The sequence below is a fragment of the Coturnix japonica genome, chromosome 2 (assembly GCF_054131305.1).
Source record: "Coturnix japonica strain WE chromosome 2, WE-NBRP24, whole genome shotgun sequence".
NCBI classification, from domain to species: domain Eukaryota; kingdom Metazoa; phylum Chordata; class Aves; order Galliformes; family Phasianidae; genus Coturnix; species Coturnix japonica.
The window spans coordinates 63326598-63349801 of NC_140664.1; the positions used below are offsets into that span (position 1 = coordinate 63326598).

General features: G+C 39.2%; 2 protein-coding genes across 6 annotated transcripts in view; one reads left to right on the top strand and one right to left on the bottom strand.

Annotated features, from left to right (window-relative positions):
* Positions 1–892: 892 nt before the first annotated feature.
* LSM5 (LSM5 homolog, U6 small nuclear RNA and mRNA degradation associated) lies at positions 893–4060 on the bottom strand. 2 transcript variants are annotated; one of them, XM_015855042.2, is made up of 5 exons: positions 4000–4060; positions 3617–3712; positions 3152–3179; positions 2717–2789; positions 893–1164 (listed from the first exon to the last, which is right to left on the bottom strand). In XM_015855042.2, the coding sequence occupies exons 1-5, from the start codon at positions 4043–4045 to the stop codon at positions 1132–1134; spliced, it is 276 nt and encodes a 91-aa protein (XP_015710528.1). In that variant the 5' UTR covers positions 4046–4060; the 3' UTR covers positions 893–1131. The 2 variants fall into 2 exon arrangements, with proteins under 2 accessions (XP_015710528.1, XP_085396151.1); XM_085540025.1 differs by lacking the exon at positions 3152–3179 and having other exon boundaries at positions 3607–3712.
* A 735-nt stretch (positions 4061–4795) lies between these two features.
* AVL9 (AVL9 cell migration associated) overlaps positions 4796–23204 on the top strand; it is a 31578-nt gene continuing 13169 nt past the window's right edge. For 3 of the 4 annotated variants that reach the window (XR_014943497.1, XR_014943496.1, XM_015855040.3), the window contains exons 1-8: positions 4796–4939; positions 16600–16720; positions 19145–19230; positions 20292–20363; positions 20861–20950; positions 21336–21402; positions 22058–22098; positions 23103–23141. Coding sequence is in view for 2 of the 4 variants with exons in the window: in XM_015855040.3 (XP_015710526.2) it covers positions 4847–4939; positions 16600–16720; positions 19145–19230; positions 20292–20363; positions 20861–20950; positions 21336–21402; positions 22058–22098; positions 23103–23141 (609 nt within the window). In the remaining 2 variants the exon portion in view is untranslated. Of the gene's footprint in view, positions 4940–11048; positions 11134–16599; positions 16721–19144; positions 19231–20291; positions 20364–20860; positions 20951–21335; positions 21403–22057; positions 22099–23102; positions 23142–23204 lie in introns of those variants that run through there. The other variant, XM_085540013.1, reaches the window with a different exon arrangement.

The following is a 23204-nucleotide window of genomic DNA, read 5'->3' on the forward strand; positions in this document are numbered from 1 at the left end:
AAAGGTTGCTTTTAAAACAATGTCTGCTTTTTGCCTCCCAAAATAAAACTACTCCTCAATAATGTTTCCAAACTACTGACTAGAATCCATCCACTAAAATATGTATAGAATCTTATTTAAAAAAAAAATTAAAAATGAAGTACTACATGGACTAGTAATCTTTTAAGTGTGTCAATGGTATATAGTGTAAGGTAACACTTATGTTCAACGATGGCAACCTCAGAGGATATATCCAGAAGAATTATGTCTTAGTGCAGCACGTTCCCTGAAGAAGGGAGAGCCTCTTTCCCCTGCGAAGGCTGAAACATGAAGTTCTCAATGTACGTCAGACTGAAACCCAGCTAACAGAAGACAGCTCTTCTGTCAGATATAGCAAAGCAGAAGGACCTGTACACACAGCACCACTTAGTGGTAAAGAAGAAATAATCACTGACATGAATTTAAAAGTTTTACCAGCCTTCTACTGCAAAATATGGACTAAGGTCTGGTCTGTCTGCTCAGACCAGATGTGTAAAATAATATTAGCATCCTTACTGTAGGAAAGTGTATATACCAAGCAAAAGGTGGTCAAGAGGGCTGAAACTCACACGGAATAACCAAAAGGCTGCTGAGCAAGAAACAGATGCATTCACTTGGCAAGCATTTCCAGACTCTTCCACATGGTTTCTGGTGCCACAGGATGAAACAGAGTTTAAACAAAGGATCCAGCCTTGTGTCATTTGTATTCCAATTAAGAAATATGCTTGCATTTCATATAGGATTGGGCCATAAATGAATGCAATAAACTGAAAACCAGAAAGCTGACAGTAACTGAAACATGGTTTTAAACTGGTTGATGGTATAGAAAAACAGCTTTTGCAAACTCATGCACTTACATAACCAAATACAACACTTAACAAAACAAAAGCCTTTATTCTGAGCAAATCAGTATGTCTTTACAAAAAAGTCATGATTTCAACTTACAAAGTCAGCATTAGCAATGCACCTTTCCTGAAAAGGAAATCTTTGCTTTTCATCAAATGTCAACTGCAAGTGTGTAAATAAACAAACAACAACAAAAATCCACCCAGACCCCCAAGGCTCTATTTAGATGACATATAACATGTCTTCATAGATGACATCTGTATCAATTTATACTTCAGGTCCTTCTCCTCCAGGAACCAGCTGCAAAAGAATAAGATAATTTTGTGTTAGCATCATGGATTTGAGTTATTCAAATTCATAAATGACACTTTTTCCTTTAAAACATTTTAGCAGATAGAGACTTCAAAGCAGAAGTTGATCTGGTGGCATATTGCTCTTAAATCAGGAGCTAGTGGTCCTTAAAGTACGCATATTTAGCAAAACCCAGCCATGCTTCTGACTGGAGATCCTGCGCCTTTTTTAAGGGCACATGTTACAACTGTGCCATAAAATTACTGAATCTGACTCAAAAGCACCCTGGGTCTTTCTATTTTTATTCATTTGCTGTTCATTATTAAGAAAATATAAGTAAAATGATTTTTATCTTTTTTCCCCTTTACCTTTGTTTACCTTTTTAATATTTCCTTTTATATTTACTCTTAAGTCTTTTATTCACAGGAAAATACTTTGCTGGCTTGTTTCCTACTGTCTATAGAAAGGTTTGGTCTTACATGTATACATATAGCGGCTTTGCTTATCACTAAAAGTCAGGAAGAGCAAAAAAGCTTCTCAGCATAACAATGGTCTGGAGAAGAATCAGTTGAAGAAATGCTTCTTGAAATGCTCTTAAAAACAAACTGTAGAATTTCAAGATTCACCTTGGAATGAGTAACAAGGACAAAAAAATGTATGTTCTTTAGGAACTCCTTTGTTAAAATAATATAAATAATAATAATATAAAATAATTATTTTACCCACGCAATAAGTCAGAACATGCACAATGCATTAAAGATGCAGAACAATAACCGAAGCAAGAAAAGGTTTTGAAATTAAGTCAAAATAGCTTTTACTCAGAAGGGTGAGATAGCAATATGGGGATTATTCCCCATTCACACAGAGCAGATAGACTCAAGTCAGCCTTCCACTTGTCTTGTTAACAAAATCATGAACTGCCTTATGCAGGAAGTCCAGATTTTGCACCCATCTGTGCAGGAAAGCAAATGATGTACTGTGAGTCTGCTTTTGTGGTAAAGTATCTACAAAGATGCAGAATTCACTTAGTGATGCTCAACTAACTACAGTATTGTTTCAGTACTGATCTATACACATCAGCGAGTAACAACCAGAAAGTGCTTCTGATTTGTTATAGTCCAACAAAACTCCACCTTATTATTTTTTTCCAGAGCATCCGGCATCACATGATAATGATTAATAATAGTCAAGTAACTTAACAAGCTTATAAGTATCTGAGCTGCTGCAAACACACCTATACATAATGGATGAACTGCAGATGTATCCCAACCCACAGACTTACACAGACACTCATGAGTCAAAAGCCACTTTGTCAACCAAACTCGTCCAAAGATTCCCTCACACACCTTATGAAAACCAAAAAAGCATATACCAAAACAAAACTATAGTCATGCCCATGCTCCTCTTTTCATGCATTTTAAACCATAAAATATATGAAATATAAGATCACTTTCCCAGCATCATTCATAAACCATATGCCTTAGAAACCACTCAAGTAGTTGAATTCAATCAGATTTACAGGTAAAGAAACACAAGCAGACTATTTACAGTGATGACTTACCATTGTTATATTATTTCCATTTAGCAAAATCTGGTCTAGTTTTGTGATTCTTCTGCCTTCAGGTGTGATCTCACTGAAGCAATATTAGAAAAAAAAATATGAGCACGCAATCATCAACAATGAATAAAGTTCTGATTACTGCACCAATGCAAGTCCACATATTAAGATGACATTTACTGGAAATAACACTGCAACATCATCTTGATGCACTGACCCACTAGGCAGGGAAAGCTACCTGGCAACTAAACAGATTTGCTGTATTTTTTTGTTCAGCATATAAAGACACAGATTTGCCCTCTAAAACTTGGCATTTTTTTCAATAACAATTCAAAACTGCTCAGTTTATAAGTATCTGTGATAGCACAGACCTTATACCGCATTCTTTCTCAGGAAACCCAAGTCTGAATAGCAATGAGAGACAAAAATAATACTTACAATTCTGTAACATCTTCTAACACCATATCTGAAAGCTCAGTTTCAAGGAAAATAAGGCCCAGATTTCTTTTCATAGAACTTGAAGGGACTGTAAAGCCCACCCAGTTCCAAATACAGAGCAACCCCTGCTGCTGGTAGGCTGCACCCACTAGATCAGATTGCCATGGGGCCCATTCAGCCTGGCCTTGTACACCTCCAGCAACAGAAGCATTTGATCATCTTCACAGCCCACCTCTGCAGCTGCTCCAACAGCTCTGCATCCTTCCTGTGCTGGGGGCCTCACAAGGGCAGTATAGAGATGGGCAATTTATTTTACACCAAACTGTGATTTTAGCGATAAAAAAAACAAACAAAAACCACTAACAAGCAAAAAACCGATACCAAACAGCTTAATGTTCTTAACAATAAACGAAATGATTCTCCCCATGAAGCTAATGGCCACAGATAACACCCACCAAAGGATACTGACAAAGTCATCAAATCCTAGCAGAGTTCCAACAATTTCCTTATCGCTCTTCATCACGATATGAATGCGAGAACCTATACATTTGTCCACAAGCTCTGTAGATGTTAAAAACAACAAAAGTGCATTAGTGTATTTGCAGGAAATCAATCAACCCAGAGATACCCTCCATCATCTCCGACCGACTGGAAACAACAGCAACGCTACACCCGGAGCACGTATTCCCTCAACACGAAGAGGGGTGAATTAATTTTGTTACATCCCGATTTAGTTTCTCGCTTATAGATCCCGATTTAGTCCCTGTTGCAGCCTCTCCCACCCCGGTCACAGCCTCCCTCCCTCCCCGCCCGAGCCCACGCGAGAACCCGCCGGCAGCGCTGCCCACCGAGCGGCAGGAGCTGCGAGGGGTTGGTGCTCGCGTTGGCCGCCATATTGCCGCCAGAGCTGGCCAATGGCTGCCGCCTCCTGAGGAAGTAGAGGCTGTGGCGGGCGGGACGCAGCCCTGAGTAGCGGCAGGCAGAGCGCTCGTTCTACCGCCGTGTTCTCCTTTGGGCTCCGGCCGCAATGGGAATTCAGTTCCACTCCTGTTTATACACACTGCCATGTCAGGTGGCAGCCTGTCTGACTGCCCTTCTGCTGCCATCGGTCACAAGGCAACAAAGTATAATGGAATATAACGGCAGGAAGGTGTAGCCCCTACTGCCATACCAACATCCACCTCTGATGTCATGGGCCAGCATAATAAAACAGGAGGCGTTAGTTTGAGAGCAGCTCTGGTATATGGCTGAGTTTTTATTGGTATCTATTAGATATACACTGAGAAAGAAAATTCCAGCAGGATTCTTTTATTTCTAAGAGCTTCTGCTTGATTGCAGCTCTACCCTTCCTTCTTATCATTCGCTTGCTAGTTCTGGATTGTTCCTTATAGCCTATCTTTTGCCCCCTAATGTATCTAATTTTAATAAAACCAAGCACTTTCCTATATCAGTTTCATCGCACGCTCCCGCTCGGCGCCTACCGCACAGAGCACAGAGTGGAGGGCGGGGCGGGCCGGGACACAGCGCGGCTGGGGGCAGGGCGAAGGGGAAGAGGGCGGCCCCGCTCCGCCTCCCCTCGCCGGGCTCTGCGGAAGCGCAGTCGGTTGGGGTCCGTCCCTTCGGCCTTCGGCACCAGGAGGCGGAGCGACAGCCCGGCCTGGGCGGTATCCTCCGGAGCGGCCATCGCCGGGCTCCATGGAGAAGCGGGGCGCGCCGCCGGCCGCCCCTCCGCGGGGCCCGGTGTTGCATATCGTGGTAGTGGGCTTCCACCATAAGAAGGGCTGTCAGGTGAGGGGTGTGAGCGCTGGGCCCCGGGAGCGTGCCTCTGGTTCTGGGCTGGGCGCTGCCTGCAGCGGGCTGGGGGCCGGTTACGAGCCCCTTGCTGCGATCCCCCGCCGGTGCGGGCTGTGGGGGGCCCGGGGTCGGGCTGGAGCGGTTCCGCGGGGCTGTCTGGAGGGGACGGGGCCACCCGACAGCTGTGCGTTACCGGCGCTCAGTGTGTCTTCAAGGCCCGCTGTGTTTCGTAGGTATTCTGTGCTCTCGTTGCGTTTCCTCCTTTGCTCTCTAACTTAATCTTGGCGAGGCTGTTGCAGGAATGATTTATTTATTTATTTATTTGAGACTGAGTATATAAAATGCCATTTGATCCAATCAAACGACTGGTATTCAAACTCTTTTCTTCAAGTCTTACATCAAGAATTACATCTGGCATTTAAACTCCTGCAGTCATTCCACGTTCTGTGACTGGGCAGTATCTAGAAACCTGAGGAAACTGTGTTTTCTACTTTGGAAGGCCGTGCTGTGGTCAGGAAAGCAAATAGTTTTCAGATGATGAATAACTTCTCATCACATGATTGCTGGATTGTTTTTAAACGTTGTGAAGCTCCAGGGTAATTTTGAATGCTTGGTCTTTCCATCCCTAAAGTGAAAGAAGGAATCAGATTTTGTTCCCCAGCTCTTCTCCAAACATCGCTGTTTTATTATCACAGTAGATAGCTTTAATGTTGGGCTCAACCTGCAGTGAGTCTGCAGGACTAGCAGGAATTTGTCCTGATGTGAACATCACATTTGTATAAGGTACCAAAGAGTTAATATTTATTAGTACGTCAGGAAATTAAACAAGCTCAGGATGTTAATGTGTAAAAATAATTGCCATACAACAGAGGCTAAAGCTTTGGAGTGGTCATTCATCATATGTGTTCTTAAATCCATTTTTCCAAGAGATCTGCATGATTTTATAATGCATCCTTCTCAAGGCATCCTGCATCTGTTTGTGGGATCAGTTTCTTGATGTAATTAGATCACCTTGGGTTGCAAGGCTTGCAATATTTAGCAAGTTGCTTTCTTGCCAAATACTGCTAAGAGATGAATGACCATTGAGTGTCCTAGGAAGAACACCTATAAAGGTGCCCTCGCTCTTGTTGGCCACTTATTAAAAAACATAGGTTGGAGACAAAAGTGGTTGTGGCTTTCATTATATCTGAGTTTATACTAGTTGTAATATGATGCAGGTTGGATGCAATAGCAAGCCAAAAAAAAAAAACCTGGAGCCCTGAGAACAAGACTAGTTAATGTGTTCTGCCTCTGCCTAAACAGATTTGATACTGAAATACATCGAATGTATCCTAAAAGAACTGGAGACAGGGAGATGCACAGCCACAGCCTAATGAGCTTCATCAGTAGCACGCAAAGCTCAAGAGAATTTGTGAAGGAAAGAATTTAATTAACAATATGAAAATAAGTAGAGTGAGACCTATGTGGATTCGCTAAAGATAGCTCATGCCTGACTGACCTGCATCTTTTATACGAGCTAATGATTGATTTAATTTCTCTGTAAAAGAGATGTAGTAGCTCTAATCTGCCTTGAATTTCATAATGTATCTCACAGTGCAACAAAATTATTTATTTATTTATTTATTTATTTATTTATTTTGAAGTTGGAAATGCTGGAGAATTAATACAAGAGCTAGAAATTGGGTAAGGATCAGTTTGAGGAGCATAAAGCAGCAACAGAAGGGGAACTGCTGATCTGAGAGATGCTTGCAAGTGGTGTTTCTCAAGACTGACTTGGGGTGTTCTGAATGGCTATGGCAGCACGTACATAGTCAAATCTAACACTAGTTACCAAACCTGGAGAGTCATCGGTACAAAGGAAGACTGGGATGTCATGTAATGACTGGATAACTGTTAATACTGTGATGGTGGAAGTGGGATGCGTAATGAAGTCATGTAATAAGAATGAGTAATAATGTATGCTTAGGAATTAACATTGGAAGACCTCAGGAAGAAGAAAAAAGACTGCGTGTGGTCCAGGATAAGCCACAAAAGTGGAGTGATTTGGAAGAAAGGGGGGCAACAAATGTTTTCCTATAACATAATAATAACATATTAATGTTTATCACTGCATACACGTTCTGATCCAACTTCTGTTAAAATGGATTCAGATTATCTCTGCCACTTCCAAAAATGGAAGCGATAGTCCTTGGCCAGTGTGTTTTAGGGAAGGAAGATGACTTAGAAGAGGTTGGGTAGGCTCATGAAGTCAGTTTTGAGGCTATAGTCAGATTAATGCTTTCAGTGACTTCAGTGAGTGTGTGAGTATTCTACCCTTTTTCTCTCTGTCACCTTTCCACTGCTGCAAAGGAGAAGCAGTTCTGTGGTGAACTGAAATGGGGAACTGAGGTGATGAAAAAATAAGCTTTGCTTTGGTAGGTTGGTTTTCTGCTAGGTTGCTTTTCTGCTAGTCAGTTCACTGATTCTGTTCTGAGTTTGTCTGCAGAAGACAGATATGCTGATGATCTGAGACTTCTCTTTTGATTGTTTGCTAATGGTATTTGAAGTACTCATTGAACCACTGTATTACACGTGATTGTATTCCAAGTGAATGTCAGAAAGTGAAAAATAAGGAGGAAAAATAACTATTTAATCTAAAAGACAGAGCTGGCACGAGAACAAATGGATGTGAACTGAACAAGCTATAGATTGGATGTGATAAATGAATTATAGAAAAGCAAAGTTATAATGCAGCTTTCAAATGAGGGTAATACAGACTGAACTTAGTGAATTTAGAAGTGAGAAATCATATAACCTGTAATAACAGCAGTTAAACTTGTGATGTTTGGGGGTTTTGTGTGTGTTGTTGGTTTGTTGTTTTTGTTTTTTTTTTTTCCTTGAGAAGACTCCTTTCAGTTCTTTGTTTCCATCTGTGTTCTCTCAGTAGTGTTACCAAGAAATGCATACAGAGTTAGGTATTTTGACAGATTACTTGTTCATAGGCATCTTCATTGCCTGACTTCCTCAGAATCTATCTCTTGGAAAGAAGGGGATAATAATGTAAATGTGGTGTAACGTAGATGTGGTGTAACGTTGATGTGTATGTAGAGGTATGTAACTTGAAAACGATCCCTGACATTGTGGTCTCTGCTGTTGGTAACAAGTAACTAGGTTCTTATGCATTCTTAGGCAAGTATTGTTCTGGTTAGATTTTGACTGTCTGAAGTATACAGCTATTCCTGTTGTTTAACTTACAGGTTAAACTAGTCTAGTACTTACCAATGCAACAAAGCATTTTGTATGATTTGGCAGTTCATTGAAACGTCTTTTTCTTGCATAGGCTAAAAAAAGGTCTGGATACATTTCTTTTAAAAAAGAGTGCAATCCAAGGAATTTGTCCACTTCCACGTGCCCCTTGATTCATAGTGTGAACACAATGTTCTTTCTGTGTGCCCCTTTCAAGGACACACTGTTATACTCTGGGTCTGATTTCCCTTTGAAGCACGGTTATGTAAGAAAATTGAGGTTTACCATACATACCTTTAGTCTGAAGTCTTGGTATCCTGCGTAATTGTTAAACACAAGAGTTGCTCTTCACTGTGAAGATGGCTTTGTGCTGTATAAAAGTTATGTATTGCATTTTTAAAGTTTTTTGTTTTTTTTTTTTTTAAATAATCTATTTTAAGAAGTTTTCTCCAGCAAAGTATTGAGTGAGCTTCTGGAGTAGCTGTTTGCTTTTGTTTCTTTTTGCTAACAAGTCCCTAAATCCTGCATTAGGTCCTATTAGCTATTAAGTTATACTGTGGTACCAGGGAAATATTCCAATAGTGCTGTTTGCTCATCATTTTGCTAAAAGGAAGATGGAGTTATGGCAGTGTGCTTATGGAATGGGAGGAGAGCTTGGCTGTAATGTAGATCCTTATAGTATTTGACATGCTCGCATCCAGCCTATTAAAGAAGGGAGTGATAATTTGCTTGGAGCATGCATTATGATGAGTTTCTTTCCTTTGTAAGTACAGGCTGACTTGTTATGGGAGCCCTTGTCAGCACTTGTTTAAATAAAAGCAGAAATCTTGTGTAGTATTCAGTTGTGACTTTCATTTATCTAAAATGAGATGGCTAATATATTTAAAAAGTAGTCCAAAGAAGTTGCTTTATTCATACCTATTTAGTATTACTAAGAGTAGTTGCATACTGAAATGAATAGCAAACACATCCATTCATTGCACGTAGTTGCTCACTGTGTTGTCACAAATAGAAAACATTGTATTTTGATTTGGTAATAATTTCTGCATGCTTCTTGAGTTACACAGGATGCAAATGAACTGAGCCCTGTGGAGGAAAACTTTGCTTCATTGATACAGATACCAGGTCATTGTGGTCCCACAAAAAAGGTGCTGACTATATTACTTTCCTTCTTAGCCTTTATTGTCTTAATAGCAGTTCATTCTTGATTAGATCAGTTTGTTTAGTTTGCTACTTAAATCATGCAGGAAAAATGAGGAAATTATCTGAAGATCCAATAAAAACAAGTGGAATGCTATTTATATTTTTTGCAAGCAAACAAATCTAGAGCCAGAAATTGCAAAATTGGTACCCATTAAGAAAAAAAGATTAAATTCTTCAATTGTCTGCTCAGGTCATCTTCACTTCTCAGCTCCTCACTACACAATATACATCTTTCATGTGTGTAGTATAGTTCTTAGTTATAGGAGCACAGAGCAAGCAAGATGTCTCAAGATGATTTATAGAAAAAGCCATACAGGCTAAAGTGGTTTCACAGTATTTTATTATTGGCTTCATAGTGTCTCAGCTGTAATAGCTCTAGCCCACAGTAAAGTAGTTCACAGTAAAGTTCATGCCATTTTTTCTGGAGTACTTGGTACTGAGTTCCTTGGTAGTTTTCAGGAGCTGAAGTGATGGCTATTGATTCAATAGGATAAAATGGAAAGGATTCTGTCATTACAGTGAGAGATAAAGAACTTGATCTGCCTTTACATGCCTTTAGTTTTTTGAAAGTAACTTATTTACCATATGATAGAAGTCATTCTTCTGCGAGAAATCTGAACAGAAATTGACTGAAATTGGTGCATGCTGTGTTGAAGAACATCTGTAGAGTTAAGTGATCTCTTTGTAGAGAGAAGTAAGGTGTAATTCTCCTCTGTAGTTTGAGCTCTCTGAATCTTAAGTTTTATTTATGTAAGGCAAGGCAGGGAGATAAGGCTGACGATGCAGGAAGGCTTAAAACATGCTAGTTCTGTGACAAAATGGTTTGTTTTGATGGTCAGGTTAAAATGAAAACTGGCTCTTTTTAAAAGGAGAGGAAGAAAAAATGACTTCAGCAAGGCTGGAAGAACTTAAAGGAAAGAGTTGCACAGCAATTGTTGTTACCCCACTGACTTGAGTTTGAAAAGTCTACTACTGCACTACCTAATCTGCCATAAGAAACCTGATCCTCTATTTCTGCTACAAGGCCGTGAGCTGGTTAAATGTGTGTAAACTTGGTCTCCATCTGTAGGTTCCACTGTCACCAGCTATGGCCTATAATCTGGCTTCTCATTTATGAAGCAGTAAGACAAAACCAGGCTTTTCTGCACACCACTGTAATGAGTGAGCGTGGCCTAGAGTATACTTTAGAATGCTTGAATATGTTCCAGATTGGCCTCTATTTACTTAAACATACAAATTTCTCTCTGTACAGTAGAGAAGTACCTTGTGTGTCCTGGGCTGATCATGCTGGTCACTTTTGTTTGCCTGTTCTGTGTAATCAGTAGGTCAGCATGAGCTGCCATTTCCTATGCACCGTGGGGAATGGCTTCATCATGTCGCTTAACGGAGGACTACTGTAAATACAGAAATGCATATGCTCTTGGAATACCAATGTTTGTCTAAAAGACCTTTGGAATACTTTCCAGTATTTTAACATCTAGATATAAACCCCATGTTTGCTTTCTCCCGAGTATTGCTTGACTTAAATGTTTGTTTGAGTGGTTTTGTGTGGACTGTTTGAAGACTGTTCTTCCTGTCTTGACTGGCTGTAAATTCTATTCCTGGTATGCAAATAAATGAAACTGATATGTATTTTTTTTAAAGCATCTGAATATATTTTGATATTTTAGATGGAAGAAGGAAGAAGATTTCTTACCTTCTTGAATTATGGATGTTCTCATCCTGTAATTTGAGAGCTTCAAATACTTTAACTGTGAAAGGTAATGCTTATTGTGATGTGCAGAAAATCAGCATGTGCAGTGGCCTGAGCAATGAGTGCATGTGGCCTGTTTATACTTATGTCTAGAGAGCATATGAGAGGTCAGGAGAATATCATCAGAATTTTTGACATGTTATGTGTGAAGTCATTTGCAGAATGAGGAGCTGTCTAAGGAAAGAGCAAGTTAAGCCTGCTGTTTCTGTGAACTAGAACATTGCTTGTGTTTCCAGGCTTTTGTATCCTTAATTATAGCCCTCAATTCCAAGAGAGAATTTCCAACCTCTGAAATAGGTTGTGCCTCTATTAGATTTGCTTAACGCTGTCATAACAATGTAAGTGCTGTGTGTGCCTTGTCTTCTTCAAGTTCCTGTGTCTTTGGTTTTGGGGGAAGTGCAGTAAGCACCATAGTGCAACAGGTCATCTTCTGCAGTGGTTAAATGAGGATCTTTAACAGGAACAACAAAAAGTACCTTGAAAAGGAGCTACACTGAAATCTAGTTGAATGGTTGTGTTCCTGGCTCTACTGATGATAGCCTGTAAACATGATAGCAGCTCCTTTGTTTCTGTTCCCTGCTTGAAGTAGGAAAGTGTTTAAGGGAGCATTATGAGCGCGTTGTCTGTTACTATTAGCATCATTAAAAGATTACAAGTATCAAAAATTAGCCTATAACGTGTTGAGCACTAAGTGGAAATAGGAAGATTAGCTTATGCTCTTACAGCAGGTTGAAATTCTGACAGAGGCCTTTTAGCTTTATTAGGAAGACTACTCAAATTAGCTTAGGCTGCTAATGCTAATGCATTTACAATGCATTGCAAAGTACCCGGTGTCGTTAGTATCTGACACTTTACTTCTGTAAACCATACCGCAGATTCTAATCTCTTCTGTAAAATTAATGGTGGGACTTTTTGCATGTCCATGTAACCCATTTATGTACCATTTTGTATGTGTTGTTCAAGGAAGGTTCCCAGGTCTGATGTAATTGTTTGTTTTGTTTCTTTGCTTAGTTTTTCAGGTTTTAAAGAGAGATCTGTGTTTGAGTTATTACCATACAGGATATAAAATTTTCTCATAGTTGCCCTGATATGAGTTGAGAAGTTTCCTAAATACCTTTTGTTAGTTCCTTAACACCACTTAACACCATCCATTGTCATTTCCTTTAGCTTTCACCTTGTTGTCAGTCTGTTCTCTATAGGTGTTATGACATCCATCCTAGTAACTACAAAGGTGACACAAGTGCTACTTGTGCTTGGCAGAGAGCTGAGTTTGTCCGTGCTCAGGGTTAAATCAAATGCTACTACTTTGTACGGAAGGAATGTGTTAACTGAGAGCTGCTACGGGACCCTCAGACATCCTGTGATAAGGAACCCAAATGCTCACTGGCTTATAAGACAAGGTGACGGCTCACTTTGACTCCATCAGTTCAGCAACATGTGCTTTACAGATTATACATAATGGCTGCTTCTAAACTGAGGAGTAAATATGCTTTTAAAGCATACCCACTGTTCTTGTCCTTAGTTTTCCTAGAAATGAGGAGCTGCCTTGACATCTTAACATTAGGAGCTGTGGGGAGGCCTCATGGCGGCTGCAGCTCCTCACAGGGAATGGAGGGGCAGCGCTGAGCTCTGCTCTGTGTGACAGGGCTGAGGGAATGGCATGGAGCTGTGTCAGGGGAGGGACAGGGTCTGCACCAGAGGATGGTGGGCATGGAGCAGGTTGCCCAGAGCAGTGGTCATAGCCCCAGGCTTCTGGAGCTCAAGGTGCATTTGGATGCTGCTCTCAGACATAGTGTTTGAATTTTGGGTGGTCCTACGTGGAGTCAGGAGTTGGATTTGGTAGTCCTTGTGGGTCCCTCCCAAATGGGAATATCCTGTGATTCAGTTGCAATCAGCCAGCTCCCTGCCAGCTCCCTGCCAGCATGTGTGGTCTCCCTCCTGCTGGAAACCAGGGCATTCAGCAGAGCCTGTTGGGAAGGATGCCCATCTGCATCTTGTGAGATGAGCTCCAGGTGTGGGCTGGGAGAAAGAAAATGCCACCAGTAGCTGGATATATTCTTTACTAGTCCATGAGTGCAGCAGGTTGCTCGGGTGGGATGCTGGCTGTTGTGCTTTACTGCAGCTGCTGCATTGGGCAGAGGGAGCTAAGGAACAAAGCTGAGGGTTACCTTGTTTCAGTGACCGAGATGCCCAGCAGGAAGTTCCCTACCAGGCCTTCTAGATGGGAACTGCTGCAGTAATGCTGTCTTCTGGGAAGTGAAGATAGGATCTATAGATAGAAGAGCCTGATCTGTTGTTTCTGCCGTGCTCATGGGGAAAGTTTGTCATATAAATCTGATTTAATGGAGGATGAACAGTATGCCTAGTTTCATTTGGCTGCATGCTGCAGTTGTCTCAGTGATTCAGATAAAATCATTGGTGCACTGGTTTTCTCTGCACGTGTCTATGCTTGGTCAAAGGTATCAAGAAGAACCTTCAAAAATCCCAACTTTGAGTGAGGAACAAATACTGGTTTATTTGAAATGAGAGGTCAATTTTCATGTGTGATTTTAATTTATAGGGTATGAGAAGAGGGGGGAGACATTTCTGCTTAGCAGTATCCTCAGTATTTAATATCCTATTTTTCTTATTCCTCTTATTATTCCTTCTTATTCCTTATTATTATTTGTATTCTGAAGAGAGATCTTTCAAAATATTTGAAGAGAATGTACACTGTTGAGTAGGAAGAGTTAACTTTCAAATGAATTAGTTCAAATATGTGACTGTAAATGGAGTGGGGAGTATGGGAAGTCTGTAATTTGTACTGACTCACCAGCATGTTGACTTACCTCTGGTTAATGTTCACTAAAGATTTTACTCTTGCTGCAACTGCTGTCACTTAGCAACACTTTGTATATAAGGAAAACAACCTGCCCTAAATAAAAAGCTTGTTGAATATCAGGGAAAACTACCTGTCTAATGTTTGAATGTGATAGTTGGCATACACATACCTTTTGGAAATTCCTTTTTTTTTTCCAAGTCTTTCTGACCTTTCTTCTGATTGCCTGCTTGTAATCTAGTAAGAGATGATATCACTGCAATTGTTCAAAGAAAATCTATCATCTTAGCTCCTGAAGTAAGAACTGAAGTATGTTTTTCTTTGTTCAAAGTCATCATTTCTTACTGCAGGTTAGTGAACATCTAGCAAATTTATTCTGGCTAGGAAATCTCTTTAGAGAGAAGGAATTGGAAGAGTTTGCTGAGACTATTCTTCAAAGAAAAAAGGACTGCTTATTAGTAGGTGCTTTGCTTCTGAACTGTTGGATGCAATACGAACTGCTTAACAAAAGGTCTGTTAATGTAGCAGAAAGATACAAATGTCAGTTCCAGAAATGCGGTGGTTATTTAGAGTTGGTAGTTTTTGGTTTTTGTGTTTTGGTTTTTTTTTGCATTTTAATTTGATAATCTGCAGCAGCTGAAATACTTTGTGCAGTGAAGTCCACATTTATGTCATGTTACAGTATTCTGTATTGATTTTAGTTCTAAAATCCATCAGTAGCTTAATACATACGGAAGAAGACAATTGGAACAGGCAGAAAATATTGCCATCAGAACACTTTGGTAGTTAAAGTCAATATTTCCAGCTATAGTGAAGATCCCTGACACTTGAAAGACTAAGAAATGAGTGGAGGCTCTAGTTTGTTTGTATTTTTTTGTTTGTTTGTTTTAACACTTCTGCTAAAGTCTCTGAGGAGTTCAGTTTTGAGTAAGAATTTTGCTTTGTGAATGACGTGATTCCCACCTGTGGTGACTACTTGAAGAAGAGTTCAACTTAACTGCTTTGAAATGAAATTGCTGGGAACTTTGAAGTTGGAGGCGGGTTTAGAAGGAAGTTCTCCAGGGCACTGTATGCCGTCTTTGCTGTTGAATTGTCCTTTTTCTTCCCACAGCTGGCATGAAATGAGGCAGTACTTCCCCACGCTGTAGTCTATTAATCTACACAAATGGAATTCCTCCTAAGGAAATTCAGAGTTCCCTACATGTATCATTTTGGGAAAAGAGAGGGGTATTACTGCATGTAAATCAGATGTATCATAACATCTATGTATATAATAGATTATTTAAGTGCACTTAAGCAATCTTAATTCTACTTTGTCTTGTGATCTTCTCTCACTTACATGCGTTAATGCAGAAATCCCTGTATTAAGATGCTTACCTTTGAAAGAAACAGGCTGATATGAAGCAAGATTATCAGTGGTGTTGTTAATATGTGTTGAATTTGGAACTGTTGGAGCCTGTAGAAATCCCTGTTGTTTGAGGTATGTGATAGCACCTGAGCTATTATGAGCTAGAACCAAGAAGGTTAAGTAGTTTTTCAGCAAAGTTTGTGTTGTGAGAACACGGAAGCCAGGTGGCATCAGTTGTGAAAAGAGTGACACCATGTGTTAAGATGAAGAATTTAACTTCTTATTTTCTATTTCTTCAATGCTTTCATCTTTCTTTCATAGTATTGTTACTTTATCATCCTTCTAACATAAAGACTTTGCATTCTTGTTTTGTTGTGCTTTTTGTTTCCTGCAAGTTATGAATTTCCATTTATACATGTTACAACTGAGTAGGTTTTAGCCAAGTGTCTTCCAAGAGGAGATGCAATATGCTGCAGTGGTTTCTTGTACTGATAAACCTGTGCTTAGATTTTTGTTCAGTAATTTAAGATATGTATGTCTGGAAATAAAGACTTGCTGAAAGTGGCTGGAAACTCAGAAGTCTGTAGGAAAACAAAACAGAAGAAGGATGATAGAGTGAAGGCTAGTTTTGAGGAGCCGTGGTAGACAAATATTACAGTGCAAGAAATAGAGAGGTTGTCACTGATACTAGGAAAAAGTGGTAAAAGGCAAATAAATGAAAAGTGAAATCGGAAGGCAGGGTTTCTTAAAAAGGAAAAGGAGGCATTTCTAGTAGATGTGGAAAACTTGCTGTATCATTGAGATTAAGGACATTAAAAAAAATCTTTCTAAACAGTATTTTGCTGTTGGTATATTATTCATTATCCACTAGGGTGAAATACAGGCTTGCATGTGATAGAGCATTAACTAACTCATCATGGGAACTCGAGATGATGAAAAGCCAAATCTGATTTCAAAATGTGCCCCAGCAATGACCCCTGCTGATATTGCAGGGGCAGCAGTGTGTTGCATGCTATGTGCCTACAGGGAAGGTGACATCCTCTTCTTAACATCTGTTTTGTGCATCTCTTGAGGAAACAATATTAGGTTGGATAGAAGCACCGTAGAAGTCAAATCTGCCTGGGACCTCCATCAGACTGCATATGAACCCATCCGTGGGTGCTTTGAAGAGAGAAGGGATGCTAGTAGGAAGCCATTACTTCCATGCCATTACTAAAGTAAAATATGCCAGGCTCAATTACAGAAGCTTTCTTGCTTGCTAACAATAATCTGTTCTTCCTTCGCTTCCTCTTTGTTTCTTTGTTTAGGTTGAATTCTCCTACCCTCCTCTGATGCCTGGAGAAGGACATGACAGCCACAGTTTACCAGAGGAATGGAAATATTTGCCATTTCTTGCCTTACCAGATGGTGCTCACAACTACCAAGAAGGTAAGAAACTCGAGAGGAAGTTGTATGTGTTGAGGCCTCCTACAGGCTTCTACAGTAACCAAAACAAAAGCCCTAATATCTGAACAGTTGTTCAATTATACTCTTTGCTATTAGATTTCTTGTATTTCTTGTTTAAGCTGCAGAATAATTGATACAAAACTTCAGGGTTTAAAATGAAAATAGATCATAAAGGTGTATTTCCTGCGTGAAGAAATCAGATGTCAAAAATTCACTTTAAAGTTTACGCTGTTCTAGTGCAAAAGGCTGCCAGCTTTCTTTCAAGCCATTATCTGAGGCATGGATTAATTCTTGAGTTAAACCTAAGCAAGTTTTGAGATAAGGACAAAATGAAGCTCTACGATTAAGCTTTGTAATGTATGACATATGCATTATATATCTGATTCTTCCACTAACTTCTAGTGATTGTACATGTCATTCTGTGTCTATAGAATGACATTCTGAAAGGCAGGACCTTTAGTGTATTTGTCAGCAGAATGGAAAGACAGAGTGGTACTTTTCACTTTGAAGCCACTTTGTAGCAGCCATAAACGTATCTCTGACTGTTCTAGGTCATAATTTTTGTTATGTTTCTGCATTGCTATGTATGTAACGAACAGTATGCTACATTCAAAGCTAGGAAAATTCTATGTAGCCTCAGTTGTCTGTTCCTCATTGACGCAGCATCATCTTGATTAATGTTTAACTTTGAGCAGTTTAATTGCTGCACTAGGAGATTATCAGCATGTGTTTTTTGCAAGTGAAAAAATAGGCAAAATGTGACAACAAAGTGGGTATAGAGCTCTGTGGTTTATAGGCAGAAATGCACATGAACTTGAAATGAACAAATCTGTTTCAGATAAATTTCCTGTAAACACAAAACAACTATTCCTACATTTCTGTTTCCTTCAGAGCTTATAACTAACTTGCACTGACAGTTACGTTTTTGCAAAGAGGTACAGGAAATATCTCCACACTTATTCAAGGGAATAGTTTTTTGACACACAGTTCCTCTTTCCACTGGACTTGATGCATATGAAGTTATCTGTTCTGTTCAGTTTGTTATAAGTCAACAATTCCTTTGTATTATTTGATTTCAGAACAGGTTTTATGATACTTTTTGATAGTCAAACAATCATCATATTATTTTTTCTTTCCTTTACTTATGACTTAGCAACTTTTGGCAGTAGTAGCCTGTGTGTGTGTGTATGTAGGTATATATATCTCATGGCATAAGCCTCATTCTTGTTATTTTTTCTTTTTCATATTATACTCACACAGTGAAATGATTTTGTGTTCTGTTGAACAGCAGGTCAAGGGAGGTGATCCCCTCTCTCTACTCTGCCCTGGTGAGGCCATATTTAGGCAACTGTGTCCAGTTCTGGGCTCCTCAGTTCAAAATGACACTGATCTCATAGAAGTCCAGCAAGGAGTCCACCACAAAGATGATAAAGGGCCTGGAGCATCTCCCACATGAGGAAAGGCTGAGAGACCTGGGTCTGTTCAGCCTGGAGAAAAGAAGACTGAGGGATGAATCTGATTAATGTTTGTAAATATTGAATGGGAGGTAGGGGACAAATGGATGAGGCCAGGTTCTCCTCTGTGGTGTAGTCATAGGATGAGAAGTAATGGCCTAAAACGTGAATGTGGGAAGTTCCATACAAATGTGCAGAAGAACTTTACGGTAAGGGTGACATGACTGCCCAGTGAGGTTGTCGATTCCCCTACTGTGGAGGTATTCAAGACCTGTCTGGATATCTGTCCATGTAACCTATTGTAGGGTCCCTGCTTTAACAGGGGGGTGGAGTCGGTGATCTCTTTGAGATCCCTTCAACCCCTGTGATTCTGTGGATCTTAGAACTGTGTGAATAGACAGCTTTTACTAGCATAGTAGTGCCATACCTTGTATCTGCCTTAGCAAGGGTATCAGCAAATCTAACCTTTCAGCTGTATATGTCCTTGTTTTGTTTTCCTACCTTCATTGCAATTCACTTCCTAAGGGCATTGCAGTCCTGCTGTATGCTCTGTCCCACCAGTTCTGTGGGCCTTCACTTCCAATGCCTTGTCTTTATTCTTATTACTGAGCAGGAAAAGCTGAATGGCTGTTGGTTTCAGTGGCGCTTCTGTGCTGTCAACAGCTGCTTCTGAACATCTCTCACTGGGCTTAGAAAGGAGCTCAATTAGGGTAAATATGAGGCTGCCATCAGAACATCCACATTAGTAATGCTGAAGGTTCTGCCATGCAATTTGGAAACTCTAATTTGGGTTCAAGCATAGCTTTATTGATAACTGTTTTGTATTCCTCTCCAAAACCTCTGAAAATATATGCACCAGTATTTCAGCAATGACTTTTTTATAAAGAAAGTAAAAGTGACAAGTAAACTACTCTTGTTAGTGACTTATGGGGCATTCTTTTCTTTTTCACAGATACTGTGTTTTTCCATTTGCCGCCAAGATGTGGGGACCGAACCACAGTATATGGTGTCTCTTGCTATAGGCAGATTGAAGCAAAGGTAACTTTACAAGCTATGGATAATATTACTGAAGTAATAGACTTAATGCACTAATAACTCTGAAATTCAGTGGCTTGTATTAACACCAACATTCAATCTACATGATTGACTTACTTTTAAATCCTTCTATGAAAGTGGACACAGTGGGTAACTATGGAACTTGAGAACTATCATTTCCTAAATGTTGATTTTAGTTTATTCACCATCTTTAAAGCCAGTCCTTACATTTGTTCTGTGATTAGTCTTGCTCTATTTAACTGTACAGTTATTTTAACGTGGCTTTATTGTGTCTTGATTTCAAGTTTATAGTGTTCACTAACAGATTAAAATGATTGTTTAAATTGTACTCTTTAGAGAAAGTAGAATACTAAACAGTGTGTGTTTCATATAACAACTCAAGCACCCTTTCCATCTGGCTTTCTGATGTGTGGGCCGCAATCCACACACTTACTGTTTTGTGCAATTAGAGGAATCACTACTGCATTTCTGCCCTTGCCTTTTCTAGTTTTACTCTTGACTACTGGAGCCATTTGGTTAGGCTGAAAATGGAATTCCTCCTAGAGATAATACCTCCTTTATTTTATGAATGGCTTAGAGAAAATTCTTGAGTATAAAGTATACTGTTTCCAGGTAAAGACTTTACAGTGCAGTTCATTTTCATAGATAATTCATTCTTAGAGAAGAGCTAACTGTTTGGCTGCTTCTCTCCCGGTACATTGCCCTGCATTAGATGCCATTAGGTGCCACTTTTCCAGGGCTTCTTCTGGTCTACTCCAGGTCTATCTACTCATAGTAGTGCCTTTCAAACAGTCCTCTGCCTGTCGTTACAGCTGTATTTGGATTTATGCTGTTCTCAGTGAGTTGAAAACAAAACTGCAGAATCAGTGTTATGACTGTAATGGGTAAAAACGTGCTTTGATGTGACTTGGGTATTCCACCACTGTAAGGCAGAAAAGCTTAGGATTTTGTTTACATAGTGAATATGTGGCATCTTGACCTGTGAAACAGTTATTTTTGGAAGTGTGTTTAGGCAAATATGCTGTTATACTTCTGTTTCTTAGGCATTAAAAGTGCGACAAGCAGACATCACCCGAGAAACGGTGCAGAAAAGTGTCTGTGTTCTCAGTCAGCTGGTAAGACTGTTCAAATCTCAAAACACTCTTAAATAACATATTAAATATTTGTTTTCTGTATTCTTTTCTAGAACTTTTGGCTCTGAATATGTTGCTTTTTAAATTGTTGCTGATTCTTAAGCACTACTAATTCTTCATATATAATAGGAGTTTGAGTATAGGTGTTATTTTTGAGGGAGTGGCTATTATCAGCCATGAAAGAGCTTTCAAGATCACTGAAATATTATATTCTTTTGAGGGAGAACTATTGATGGGGGGTGGATGGTTGGACTGGATGATCTTGTAGGTCTTTTCCAGCGTTGGTGATTCTGTGATTTAAAATGAGCACAGGTGAAAGATATTGCAAGTTAGCAGCTAAGAATTCGCATCTAACACTTTCCTCACATGAACTCTGTGTGTATGAGTAACTATATTGCAAGCTTGGAATGGGAGAAGACTGATGTTCAAAACAACTAATTTTTTTTTCACTTGTTTTTTGTATTTGTTTTCCTTTCAAGCCCTTGTATGGGTTACTTCAGGCAAAGCTGCAGCTCATTACTCACGCGTATTTTGAAGAAAAAGACTTCTCACAAATTTCAATTCTAAAGGTAACTTTTAAGTAATAACTATATGGAACAAAGCCTTCAGTGTAAAGCTACAGACTTCGGTGTTTTTAGTTAGTGGTTTTGCTCAGATATTTCATTTTCATAGGTCATTCAGCTATTCAGCTCTTCTAATACCTTAGAGGACCTATATGACCCTCGCAACAGATTATGAATTTGATATGTATTGAAATAGAAGAATGACCATGATATTCAACCTGTATCTCCATTGACTCTTAATGAAATTTGAATTTCTTTCTAAAGAAAGCCATTAAAATCCTTCAATAAGGCTAATTTTTTTTTTTTTTAATACTGGATATTGTATGTCTGTGTACCATTAATGACCTCATTTTATTTTTTTGTGCGTGCACTTTTGTTCATATTTTTACAGGAACTTTATGATCACATGAATAGTTCCTTGGGAGGGACTTCGTTAGAAGGGTCACAAGTTTATCTTGGTAAGTTGTTTTTTTTTGTACAAGTGGCAGGGTTAATGTTATACTCATCAACATCTTCCCTTCCTTAGCTAATTTGCTTATGTGCATGAACAGATTAAGTGTAGAGGCCAGTGTGTCTGAACAGTATTATGTTATGCTTTTCTTTATGGATTTAAATAAATACCAAATAAATGCAGTGCTGCATTAGTTAATAGAAGTTAGTTGTCGGTTAACAGTCATCATACTTAATGACCGGTCAGTCTGACAAATGTCTGCTTAGCTGTTTTTGGAAAACAGTACTTTCTTAATTTATAGATGATGTTTTGGGGTACTGGATCTTTTGTCTCTTGTTTGGGAAATCTGTTTTATTCTGACTGCTGTCTGTTTTTTTGAAAGCACAACGTGGGATTTAGTTTAGCGTTTCCATAATGCTGTTGCAGCCAACATGAGTAACTCAGCACGTGACTAATCATGTTATTGTCTCCGCTGTAATTTAACTGTTTCACCTGCACAAAGCAGAGAAGGTACTATGAATTCAGCTACTGAAATAACCAAGGTTCATATGGAATACATAATGGAGCATACCTCCCTACCCCTCAAAAAGTTGACAGGAATTAGTGCTACTATTTCTACTAGCTATTAAACTGGATTAATTGCTGTTCCTTTGGTGTCTCAGGTCTATCTCCTCGGGATCTTGTTCTTCACTTTAGACATAAGGTAGGCTTTTTCTGCTAGACTTATAAGATATAGCACTTATTTTTGAGGAGTAAAATGCTTTTGAAGAACTGAAAATAAATGTCTAGACATACCTGAGCTAGGAGTGATTTTGTTCCTTAAGTATTTCTGGTTACAGTCTCCTGTTTTTTTGTTCCCACTTACAAATCTTCTGTAAAAGTAAGCTCCATAATGGGAACTTTTGTCTGTCTTTTGGATTTCTTGCAGACTTTTAGCATTGTGTTACAATTCATTAGTCCTGGCCCAAAGTGAAAGTGGTATCTCAATTATGGTCTTGTTTCTATTTCCTGTGCCTTGTCAAATTAATATGATGGAAGAATACTGCTAAAGCCATTGCAGACACTTGGGATATTTTTTCCCAATACATAATTTTTGCAGCTCCTGCCACCAATGAAAGTAGTAATTGCTCCCCTTGTTTTTCTTAATGGCTGTTGAAATTGAGTTTGTATCCTGTAGCTGAGTTACAAATAGCACTTGAAGTCTTTAACTGAGAGGCTTCAAGGAAAGAAATTTGAGGTTCTGCATTTAATGGTGCACTTGTGCATGCTTAATACACTTTTGGGGTAGAATTTCCTTTTGTTTCACTTCACGTCTGCTAATCATTGCCCCAGAAGTCTTTCTTTTTCTTTGGGTTTAAAGAGTATAGGCAGCTAGCTGTGATCTAGGTGTCCTGTCTGTAGATGTCTAGCACTGTGTAAGGTGAATGCTGACCTTGGAATTTGGCTCAGCTTATTTCTGTAGTTTTGTAAAAGAACTTTCATGTCTATGCAATTTTATTTTTTTAATTCTAGAATGTAACAATATGTTCTTCCTCCATTATAAGCTTTATATGATTTGAATTACCAATCATGAAATCTTTTTTTGTGTGCGAGTTTCAAATGTCATTTCAGAGAGAGCTCTAGTGGAGAGAAGGTATTGAAACACTGGTTGGTTATTTGTTGGTGCTGCTTCATTTACTGTGTTTTTCCTTTTTTTTTTTTTTTCAGGTCTTGATCCTTTTTAAATTGATTCTTCTAGAGAAGAAGGTATCGTTTTGTTGGCCGGAGCAGATAATTAAAATAGAAGCAGTTAATTATTTTCTTTTAATA